The sequence below is a fragment of the Magnolia sinica genome, chromosome 8 (assembly GCF_029962835.1).
Source record: "Magnolia sinica isolate HGM2019 chromosome 8, MsV1, whole genome shotgun sequence".
Taxonomy (NCBI): domain Eukaryota; kingdom Viridiplantae; phylum Streptophyta; class Magnoliopsida; order Magnoliales; family Magnoliaceae; genus Magnolia; species Magnolia sinica.
Window position 1 is genome coordinate 7,699,237 of NC_080580.1, and position 12,396 is coordinate 7,711,632.

The following is a 12,396-nucleotide window of genomic DNA, read 5'->3' on the forward strand; positions in this document are numbered from 1 at the left end:
AAAAATCAACAGTGGTATGGCAATGGGCTGGCCCTAGCTAATATTTTGAAGAGGCTTGGCCTGGTACCTGTTCAAAATCTGTGTCTGGACCAGCTCACAGCCACAACCAACTCACCCCTTCGAGACCCTAGATAGAGGGTGCAGGTCTAATAAGGTATGGTTCAGGGTCAACCCAAGGCCAACTTGTCTCAAAAGAAGTTAACTCAAGTTGGACCCATCTGCATCCCAACAAAACCTGAGTCAGGTTGAGGCCTACCAAAGTTGCACCCCTTCCATTCTGGGTCTGTCTATGGGCCAAGTGGCTCGTTGGGCTTTCAGGCTTTGGTTTGGACTTGGGATAGTATATATGATATGAGGGCCTGGTTTGAAAGTAAAAGTAAAGCTCACTCATCGACAACTAGTATGTACATAAAACCCCATCAGCCAAGCACAAGTCCAGCCTATTGATTTATGGTTTCCAATAATGGTATATTTAAAACTTTCACACACACACACACACACACACACACACACATATATATATATAAGATTTCAACGGTGGGCGTCATTATCAACACTGCTTCTTATGGTGTGGTCCACTTGATCCTTGGATCTGACTCATTTTTGGACTTATATCCTCAAAACATATGTTAAAATAGATGGCCGGTGTTAATAAATTCATACGTCACAGCGGGCCCTCATAGTCCCAGCATGTCCCAGCCCGGGCAAGGGTTAATACCTAATCCGCGTATCACAAGCCTCGGCCGAGCTTGGGCTTAAGTCAGACAATGTGGGCCCAACTTGGGAGTGACCTTAGCCTGGGTGAACCCGGCCCGCTGACATCCCTAGTCTGCTCAACTCCCACCTGGTCTTCCCGCCAGAGAATCAGCCATGCCCTCCGTCGGTCGTTTTTGGCTGACGGGAGTGTGGAGAACCCAACGCGCATGTTAGCAAAACCCTAAACCCTAAATCTCATTGCAACAAAATCTGACCTAGATACGATTCCACGCATGTGGAATCCTATTCGCACGCGCCGCGACGGCCAATCGCCCATTCCGTTCTCCTCCGTTTTCAAAAAGCTCTGAACTTTCGAGTTGTAGTCCGGAACTTGATGATGGAGGTAGCAGTGGGGATTCTTTCTGTGGGGCTGATGGTAATGGGACGTTTCCGCGTGGATGAGGTGATGGCGGTGGCGGTGGCAATGATCCTGAGGAAGACGGCAGAGAAGAAGAAGAGTTTGGGCCGGTATTGAGGTTTGAGGAGGTGATCAGAGAGGCGGAAGCTCGGGGGCGAGTCTTCCTTCTGACATGTTAGAGGCTGCAAAGACGATCAGAATTCGCAAAGTTCTTCTTCTTAGATACTTGGTTTTGCAGGTAGTGTTTGATTACACTCCACTATGAAATTCCATCCGATTACAATATCAATGTTTGGGTTTCGTGAAATGCCATCCTTAAAAGATCTACGACGATTCTTTCCGACGTGGACATGACAAATGTGTATGATTGGTATCATTGATCTGGTGGGTCACGGGGTCAATGGACCAACGCAGAGTGAAAATCAAGTGAGTGAGCAGCTCTGACCATCCAATTGTTGTGAGCTTTGCCTGTTGTTAGCATACCTTTGCCCATTTCTTTGAGTCAACATAAGCTTTTTCAGCTCCCTGGTCAGATAGCTACCACAGTTCATTCCCCCATCATTTTGGGTTATGGCCTGTTCTTGTGTGGATTGCAAAATCAACGGTTCTGATCACTGCATACAAGTTTAACGCTTATGTAGAGATGTTTTGTTGCGCCTCTGCTTCACGGAGCAGGCTAGAGTATGCATCACACTAGAAATTCTACTTTTGTTATTTATTTCATTTTCTGTTACAATTGCAGGATTCGGTTTGGCCTCTTGGTGTTGCAATCAAGTCCTGCTCTTTGCTTTGTGACCAAATGCTTGCCGACCCATCTTTCCTTTTCAAAGTTGCTACAAAGGTTGGTTGAGCTGTCTTTTTCATGTTCCTAGAATACAATTCTTTTGGTTAAGTGAAGAATTTTTTAATCTTTTGGTTATGGTTCAGGTTGTTATTGATTCTTGTTGTGGAATGTTTGCGGAAGTTAAAAAGAGGGGAAAGGATTTCTGGGCAGAGTTCGAGTTGTTTCTTGCGGATCTTTTGGTTGGGGTGGTTGTTGACATTGCTTTAGTTGGGTTGTTAGCACCATACGTTCGCATTGGAAAGCCGTTTGTGTCGAAAGGGTTTTTTGGACACATGCAACGTGTTTCTGGAGCTCTACCTAGCAGGTTAGTAGTTCCTATTGAGCTCTACTTAGAGGGTCCAGATCATTCACTTCAGTGATGGTTTTTTACTTTCCGGTCCTTTGTTTTGTGGATAATTTGTGGTAAAAAATGAGAATTTCAGGTGAAATTTTATGCAAATCCCTATTATAATTGCTTCATTTGTTACTCATGTAATACAACAATTGGTGCACAGATCATATCGGGTTGATCTGTCCATGTGAAGTTTTGTTGACTGCATGCTTAGTTTGTTAACAAATTCATGTGCTGGTTTGTATGGGAAATTAAGAATATGACCGATGGAATTTCACTCACCCAAAAAGCATTTTCCCCTATATGAAAGATACAAAAATGCATTTATTCTTTTAGACATTATTATAGTATCTCATTTTTAACTTGATGTACTGCCATGGAGGTGCTAGAATTGAGTGCACATGATGGTTGGCTACTGGATACTGTGCTGCCATGGAGGTGCTAGAATTGAGTGCACATGATGGTTGGCTACTGGATACTGTGCTGCCATGGAGGTGCTAGAATTGAGTGCACGTGATGGTTGGCTACTGGATACCATGATATATCCAAGGTGGGAGTTGTTTGGCAATTCTATAAGAATTGCCAAAAGGATAAGATTCTATTATTTTTTTTCCTAGTTGTCTACTGTCATGTATTGAATAGTTATTTATGACATGTTGTAGCTGACCCCAAATATCTATGATGATGATAATGATGATCATGATATTAAGTAATTGTGTTGAAATGGTTTTCCTATGCCAAATCGCAGTCAGATACTTTTTTAGTGTCTAGCAATTGTTTTTCAGGCTTGTGTGGAATTGGACCTGACCTTGGCTATATCCACCATGTTCTTCTTTCGAAATCCTTTGCCTCATTTTTTTATTTTTTTTTGGTTTCCTTTTTCATATGCAGTGTATTTGAAGCTGAAAGGCCTGGCAGCAGATTTTCTGTCGGACAACGGGTTGGAACATACTTCTATAAGGTGTCATATCCTCCTTGTCTCGTCACTTTTGAACATGTGTCCGTTTCTTGGCCTTTTGGAGCCTTTTGTATAGAAGTGGAAACATTTACTTACTGCTTCTAGCACATACCAGAATTGATGTTTTCTCATATTTATTTTAATATATGGTGTGGTGTGCTTGCGTTTCTTGATCAGGGAGTTTTGTATGGTTCAGTTGGTTTCTTTTGTGGGATTATAGGCCAAGGTATTGCAAATTTGGTGATGACAGCCAAACGGTAATACTTCTTTCTTTAAACATCTTGTATTAGTTTCTGGATACTCATGACAAGGGTATCTTGTTCAGTGAATTCTGCACTGCTCATTTCTATGTGAATTAGTTGCCATGTATGATTCAACCAGTATCTTTATGCTATCTAGATTCCATTGCACATTAAGTAGTATTATTTGAAAGCTAATTGGAAAGTGTTGCAGCTAGCTAATAGGAAAGATCTGCTCAAACGTAGGCACCTGCAAGCTAAGCTTAACACAAGAATAACAACTAAAGTTGAAAAGAAAATCTGGATTTTTTATTTATTTATTGAATTAAGAAGTTCCTTGAGAATACTCATGTGAGGTCCTTATATAGACCTCTTAACAAACAAGTTTTATTTTATTTTTTATTTTTGGTAGGAGATTTTCTTTCTCTTTTAGTGTCACTGATAACTGATTTATGACAAAAATAGAAGTTGATAAAAAGAATGCTTAAGAGATACAAAGATCTAATGGAATTTTATTGTAGAGTTGGCTGATTGGATTGTGCTGCCTAATTAGAAGGCTTGGGCCTTCTTGCTGGTGGGTCGACTGCAAGGCCTAGGTTGGGCCTAATGGATCTGGCCTAGTGATGGGGATATCAGGTGCACATGCGCACTCACGCCGCCCCCCCTACGCATGTAAGTTAGAAGGAGGGCCCCACCATCGATCTGGATAGATGACGATGTCCAGGGAGGGCCTCCTAGTTAGAAGACGGAGTTTTGGTTCAAGAAAGCGGGCCCAATAGCCAAGAAAAGCCCATCATGGGATCTCATGATCATGGCTCAATAGTCAGATTGATTTCATATTTTAGGTTTTGGTTATTTATGTTATTTAGAACATCGTCAATGCTTTATATTTCTTTGATTGATTTTTATTTTAATTTACTTTATCGCTAAGTAATAGGTTGCGCATATGGCACGAGTTTTGGGGTATAGGATTTTCTTATAAATAGGAACCCCTTCATCGAAGGGTTAACTACCATGGTGCGAAGCCACATCTATCCCGATTCGCCCCCATCCATTGCCATCTCTACTACCCATCTTCTACCATCCCTTCTTCTCATCTTAGCCCATCATCTACACTTAGAATCAATCATCTATTGCAGCAATTCTCTTCCACACATCAGAATTTCAGAATCGAGCCCTACAGGAGGGCTGAAACTTTGGCAGAGTACCACGCACAAACCGTATATCGGATCGAGCTGGGATTTGGGGGTTTTGGAGTCCATCCCTGGCCGACCAGGGCCAAGGTGGCCTTTTTCTGAATAGTGGGCCCGACATACGTGCGGTCGGGATCACATGCACGTCCGTCTGGGCCATTGTTGTTGTTCACACGCGGGATCGTCTTTTGGCTTAGGTTTTTATCCTCTTTTATCCTCTCATAGCCGTTTTTCATGAAACCTAGCCCAAGATTACATTTTTCCTAAGTTATATGCCCATTTTCTTACCCTAAGGTTCCTTGATTTGAAATTGGTGAATCCCTTAAATTAAGGACTGATTATTATGCATGTGTGGATGATTATTTCTTATCTTTGAGTATCGTTTGGTTCATAATTTTTATTGATCCAGCCCTATCATGTGTAGGCCTGGACCCACATAGATTCCTCTTTAATTGAATGTTTGGATTTTCATGTGGGATGTGGAATGTGTAATTGTTTCTAAATTGGTATGATTTAAGCCTGAAATCTTGCATATCATATTTAAATTTCATGTCCTGCATCAAATTTGGTATCAAAGCCTAGGGTTCTTGTAGGGGAATTCATTACATGTTTAGGGTTTGGTTGTTTATGTCCATTACGCATCAATGCTCATCATATATGGCTGTTTAGAAGTCCATAAGCCCTAACATAAGCTGCTGAAATTTTCTGTTATCCCCTTATTTAAATTATTTTAGAAATTAACTTACTTTTCTATTTCTAGGTTTAGAAACTTTCCTTTCCTGTTTTTTAGAAACTAATTTTTTAGAAACTTTCTTAATCTGTTTTTAGAAACTAATTTCCTTTCCTTTTTCTTTTTTAGAAACTAGTTTACTTTCCTTTTTCTTTTTTAGAAACTAACTTAGTTTCTATTTTAAGAAACTTTCCTTTTTCTTTTTCTTTAGAAACTATGTTTTTAATTTTATTTTTTTTTTAAAGAAACTTTTTAATTTGTTTTTTTTAGAAGCTTTCCTAATTTGTTTCTTTAGAAACTTTCCTCATTTGTTTTTAGAAACTTTCTTTTTTCATTTTTAGAAACTATGTTACTTTTCTTTAGAAACTTTACTAATTTGTTTTTTTTTTTAAGAAACATTCCTAATTTGTTTTTTATAGAAACTTTCCTAATTTGTTTTTCTTATAAACTTTCTTTTTTCGTTTTTAGAAACTAGGTTGCTTTTTTTTTTAGAAACTTTCCTAACTTGTTTTAAAAACTTTCCTTTTTCATTTTTAGGAACTAGGTTGTTTCTTTTAAAAAAATTTTAAAAAAAATCTTATGTTTTGACAACTATATTGCTAAATTTTGGTTGGTACCCTATACTAAACATGGAACAATTGCAAGAGTCACTAAACAAGCTGTCCTAAAAGTTGGAGTTTATGATTAAGCGCTTGGAAATGGACCAATTCTGTGAACAGCTTGATGTACGTATTACCCGACTAAAGACCATCGCCAGGACAAACCCTACCATTGAGGTAGATGTCCAATCTCAAGCAGGTGGCTTGGAGGATAGACCAATGAATGGAGTTGGCCAAGGAATTAGTTATGGGCGTGCACCCGTGCACCCACCCCATGAGGAACATCAAGACCATTATTTTGAGGAGCACAACATGTGCGGCCTTGTGGTTAGAGAGAGTGCACCAGAGGCTAGTGTAGAGTTACCGACTGAGGTCATTCCAGTAGTGGATGAGTTTCATGATGTTTGTCCTGATAATCTACCAGATGAGTCTTCCCCTAGGAGGGATATAGAGCATACCAAAACATGGGACACCGTAATACCTACAGCCAAGTTTACGTTGAATATTTTTGTCGATAGGTCCACAGGTCTAAGTCCTAGTGAAGTCTTTACTTGTTATAAACCTAGGAAACCTATTGATCTTGTCCCTATTTCACTGTCCCATAGGTTGTCAGAGTCTGCAGAGTCTTTTGCGCATCACATTCATTCATGACATCAAGAAATCAGGTAGAAGATCATGACTAGTAATGAACATTGCACATTTTCTGCAGACCAACATAAACGTTTCAAAGGATTCAATATTGGGGATTTCGTGATAGTCCGCATTAGCCCCGAGCGGTACCCTCCGAGGGTCGTTCGTAAGTTACACGCGCGTAGCGCTGGACCCTTTAAAATTATAAAACGAAACGGTCTCAATGTGTATGAGGTAGATCTTCCACTTTCCATGGGAATTAGTTTCACATTCGATGTGGAAGATTTAATGCCTTTTCAGGGGACCACTGATGCTTTGTCCGTCCCTTCGCCTACCAATCCTGATTCCTCATATTTATCCCTTGAACCATGGCCCATTCTCGACCCATTTTCTTTGCCTCTACATCACATACCTACCCATCCTGACCCATTTTCCCAGCCTCTACCTCCCATATCTACTCTTCTTGACCTTTCTTCCCAGCCTATACCTCCTATACCTACCCGTCCCAACCTTTTTTTTCAGCTCTACCTCTCATACCTACCCGTCCCGACCCATCTTCGCAGTCTCTACCTCCCATACCTATCCTTCCTAACCCATTTTCTCAGCTTCTACCTCTCATACCTAACCTTCACACACCCAAAAAGGAAATAGAGGATATCCTGGACCATAAGATAGTTTCAACGTCAGACGGTGGGTCTCAGAAATACCTGGTTAAATGGAAGTCACGCCCAGCTTCAGACTGCACGTGGCTCACTGAGGAGGAGCTTCAGACACTTGATCCTGACATCCTGGAGCGGTTCAGGAGTTTTATTTCGCCAGTGGCGAAATCTTCACAGCCGGAGAGAATTGATGGGGATATCACGCGCACATTCGCACTCACGCTGCCCCCCTACACACGTATGCTAGAAGAAGAAGGGCCCCACCATCGATCTGGATCGATGACGATGTCCAGGGAGGGCCTCCTAGTTAGAAGACGGAGTTTTGATTCAAAAGAGTGGGCCCAATAGCCAAGAAAAGCCCATCACGGGATCTCATGATCATGGCTCACTAGTCGGATTGATTTCATATTTTAGGTTTTGGTTATTTATGTTATTTGGAACATCGTGAACACTTTAGATTTCTTTGATTGATTTTTATTTTAGTTTACTTCATCGCCAAGTAATAGGTTGCGTACATGGCATGAGTTTTAGGGTATAGGGTTTTCTTATAAATAGGCACCCCGTGTAGCTTTTTTGATACATTGAAGATTAATAAAAATTCTGCATTTTTCTACTCTCTGAGTTGTGAAGCCTAATTGGGTGCGAAGCCCTCCCTTCATCGAAGGGTTAACTACCGTGGTGCAAAGCCACATCTATCCCGATTCGCCCCCATCCATTGTCATCTCTACTACCCATCTTCTACTATCCCTTTTTCTCATCTCACCCCATCATCCACGCTTCGAATCAATCATCTATTATAGCAATTCTCTCCACACATCAGAATTTCAGAATCTGGCCCTACAGGAGGGCTGAAACTTCGACAGAGTACCACGCACAAAGCGGATATCGGATCAAGCTGATATTTGGGGGTTTTGGACTCCATCCCTGGCCGACCAGGGCTAAGGTGGCCTTTTTCTGAATAGTGGGCCCGACACACGTGCGGTTAGGATCACACGCTCGTCCGTCTGGGCCATTGTTGTTGTCCACACGCAGGATCGTCTTTTGGCTTAGGTTTTTATCCTCCTTTATCTTCTCAAAGCCATTTTTCATGAAACCTAGCCCTATATTACATTTTCCCTAAGTTATATGTACATTTTCTTACCCTAAGGTTCCTTAATTTGAAATTGGTGAATCCCTTAGAGTAGGGACTGATTACTATGCATGTGTGGATGATTATTTCTTATCTTTGAGTATCGTTTGGTTCATAATTTTTATTGATCCAGCCCCTATCATGTGTAGGCCTGGACCCGCATAGATTCCCCTTTAATTGAATGTTTGGATTTTCATGTGGGATGTGGAATTTGTGTAATTGTTTCTGAATTGGTTTGATTTAAGCCTGAAATCTTGCATATCATATTTAAATTTCATGTCCTGCATCACCTAGCCCATGAGTCTTGGGCCTAGTTGATGTGGCTTGGCCTGCATCAGAAAGTCATTTGAATTACAGGATTTTGTGGCTAGTGTAATTATCATCATCTAAGCTTTGTCCCAATTACTTGGGGTCAACTGCATGAATCCTATTCCGCCCTTCCACTCTATTAAGGTTGATAACCTTAGTTAGACCATAGGTCATCAAGTCTTTTCATAGTACCTCCACCCTCTTCTTTTGGGCCTTCCCCTTGCCTTTTTAGAGCCTTCAACTTGTACCAAGTCACTCTTAATTGGGGTAGTTCTTGGCCTCTATTGCAAATGACCAAACCATGTTTGTCTCCTTCTTATTTTATTACCTATTGGTGCTACTCCGAAGTTCCCTTGAATGTATTCATATCTAATTCTATCCTTACTCATCTTGCCACTCATCCGCTCAACATCCCTTTTTCAGCTATAATCATCCTTTGAAAATGTTGTTGCTTAACTGCTTGTCCCCAAAAGCTTGGCTGATCTTATAGCTATTCTCTAGAATTTCCCTAGTTTAAGCATTACATGATCATCACAAAAAACTCTAGAGGCACATCTCCATTTCTTCCACGGTACCACCCACTTGGAATTCTTCTCAATCTCTCCGTTCTCATGAATTATCGACCTGAAATATTGAACATCGTCATTTTGGGAAGATTGTGTTGAGCAACATTAATATTTTGATGGAAGCAATCATGAGGTTTTTATTTTTTTTTGAAAAGTAACCTACAATGAGGACGTTGGGATGTATCATAGGCAAGATGAGGAAGGATAAAATTAGGAATGAATTCATTCGAGGGAACTTAGGAGTCGCACCAATTGGTAATAAGATCAGGGAAAGTGGACAGAGATGGTTTAGTCATGTGCTATGGAGACCAAGAACCATGCTTGTTAGGAGTCAGTCGGTTCAAGCTAAAGGCTCTAAAAGGGCAAGGGAAGGCCCAAAAGGACGTGGGTCGAGGTAGTAAGAAAAGACTTGATGACCTATAGCTTAACTAACTATATGGTCCTTAATAGAGTGGTATGGCAGAATATGATTCCTGTAAGTGACCCCAATTAGTTGGGACAGGCTTAGATGATGATGATGAAGCAATCTTTCTAACCTTCTAGTTGAAATGTTGGACCAACCATAGATGTGAAGTTCCAATGTTTGCTGAAAATATGTGTGATTTTCTCTGATCTTAAGTTTGTCAAATTGCGTGTGGACTAGCAGGTTCTCATGACACTGCTGACATTTTCGTAGTCTATATACTGAGAGGAAATTCTTCAAACAGAATCATATAGCAAGATGGTAAGGCAGTTGAATCTAAATGAGTTATAAGATCGTAAAATCTTTTATTTGGACTTCTAGAAAATGAAGAAAGACGAAAATGCTGAAAGAAAATCAGAAAGTAAGATGTGGCCAAACCGTCCATTCCTTACCATTCCACAGTAAACTGTTCATAATATACTAACACTGCACTGCAAAAAATCAGAAACATGTGTAAGCAAAATCATTGCAAAGTACTCAAATGTTCAGAAGTATCTAACCTGTGAGGTTACAGGTCAAGTTCTCTTCAATCTATAAGAAAGCCACAACAACAACAAAAGGATTACAATTGTTACTTAGCAAACATCCCCCTTCAAAGTTAATTTTGCTATTCAATAAGTAAATCAGAAAGTTTGCCAGTAGAAAGAAGTACATGCAAGTGCTCCAATTGGGTAAGCAAATATAAGTTTTATACCAAACACACATTTCCAATGCATAATGCATGTAAGACACTTTGAAGTCTGCCAGTTTCTCTGCCTCCTTTCCCTTCCTACAGATGTAGAGATACAGTTGATCATTAAAGGAGAGAGTCTGATTAATGTCATGGAATTTGGTAGGTTGAGGGCTTGGGCACATGTTTCTTCTGTTTTAGTGATGCACTTGCCTTCCCAAGAAACTTTATCCCCAAGGAACCAAATTCTCAACTTAGATTGTGTCCTGCATTGCCAATAGAACAGTAGCATAGGAGAATGTGACCCTGCAGTTGTTATTTGAAAGGCACCCTTGAAACTCCCTTCATTGGGTTACCTTTATTACTGCTAACAAAGTTGGGGTTTTAGCAGCCAGTTGGGCAGCCATCTTCATTCAGGACTTTCTTGTAAAGATGGGCCAAGGATGCCCCCACCAAAGCACAATTTCGAAAAGGCTTTGTTCAAGATGCTCGCGGCTCAATGGGCAATCCTGGAAATATTGGTAATGGCGGGTGATCAGGGACGAAAGTCTACCGTCAGCTTTTTCATGACTGACAGCAATGGCGACTCTAATCATGTGGAGTTGAAAATCCATAAAAGCAAGGTTGAAGTTATTTTGCGACTCATTTGGCAGTCCTTCAGTAGTCTTAAGGCTACTAGAATGCTGCCCTTTCTTGGGTAGCTGGTAGTGGTCTGGCATTGTGGAAGTGCGCTCCATTGTAAATGAAATTAGGCCTAAATTTGCTGTAATTCAATTTCTTTTTTGGCTTATGTTGAGGAAGGCAAACTCACAGATTATCTTGCGAAGGAAGAGGTTTCTAGACCACTCTTGTGTTTTGTCTCCATTGCCTCTTTCTCTTTTTTCAATAACCTTTTTTTCATCAATAAAAAAGGCTTGCCTAAATAAAGCTTGTAAGCATGATCTAAATTTCCATTGCAATTCTAGCGAAGATCCTTAGGTATCTCAGTTACATAGAATAATGATGAGGAGAATCACATCTGCCTCAAACACTTCCATTGATCCATGGAGGTGTCTCATGCATGCATATTGCATGCTATATGCTACATTTAACGGAAGCTTCCATATCATTGGTTGTATTGCTTTGTGGAAGTCTTCTATGGTTCCATTCATCTTTACCATCACACATCCCATGTCTAAAAAATAAATAAAAAATCCATGTACTGGTTTTCAGGTGCTGTAGTGTTTGATTTATTTTTTTGAAAGATGCATGACTCTTCTGCTTCCTGATGTTACCTTTATTGCTGAATCTTCTTTTATGTGATCAGGAGTATTAAAAAGTCTGAGGAAGATATACCTATACCACCCCTCTTGAAAAGTGCAGCACTTTGGGGTATGTATAACCCTCATGTCCTTGATTCTACTTGTATGTTATTTTGTTACTTTTTGCAACTTGAAGGCATTGGTGTCAACTGGCTGATTCCTTCTGTTTCTATCTTTTACATACTGTTTGGCTTGTTTTATGTGTATAAATCAACAGAAAACAAAGTTATTTAAATTTCCAAAGCTGGGCCTGATCAGCAATCTGATGGCACAGTCTTTGACTAGCAACTGGAGCACTCTTGGTCTCCCATTGATTGATCTGATGGTCCCACATCAGTACTTGGGCCAGCACACACCTCTATCATTATGCAATTCCAAGACAAGAATGTTAGGGGGGTATTGCCGATGGTTCCATTGCTATGCCTCTATCTAGGTTACACCCCTATCATAGTTCACCACCATACCATCACTTGGAATAGTTACGTATATGGATGGGCTCGATCAACGCGAACCTGACTTACCCAACCTGAGTTTGGAATAGGTTGGGTTAGGTTGTCAGGGTCCTTGGTTCTGATTAGGGTTGGAAAACTGAAACCTGATCTGATTGGTTGGGTTCAGCAATGCAGGTCATGCTACACCAGATCGGGAATAATTACATGTA

General features: G+C 40.5%; 1 protein-coding gene across 3 annotated transcripts in view; it reads left to right on the forward strand.

The window, feature by feature from the left end:
* Window positions 1-1,160: 1,160 nt before the first annotated feature.
* LOC131252752 (protein RETICULATA-RELATED 1, chloroplastic-like) overlaps window positions 1,161-12,396 on the forward strand; it is a 66,561-nt gene continuing 55,325 nt past the window's right edge. Inside the window, exons 1-6 of one of the 3 annotated variants that reach the window (XM_058253426.1) lie at window positions 1,161-1,352; window positions 1,857-1,955; window positions 2,042-2,262; window positions 3,181-3,250; window positions 3,425-3,504; window positions 11,741-11,805. In XM_058253426.1, the coding sequence (XP_058109409.1) occupies window positions 1,287-1,352; window positions 1,857-1,955; window positions 2,042-2,262; window positions 3,181-3,250; window positions 3,425-3,504; window positions 11,741-11,805 (601 nt within the window). In that variant the 5' untranslated portion in view covers window positions 1,161-1,286. Of the gene's footprint in view, window positions 1,353-1,395; window positions 1,541-1,856; window positions 1,956-2,041; window positions 2,263-3,180; window positions 3,251-3,424; window positions 3,505-11,740; window positions 11,806-12,396 lie in introns of those variants that run through there. The other 2 variants (XM_058253425.1, XM_058253427.1) reach the window with 2 other exon arrangements.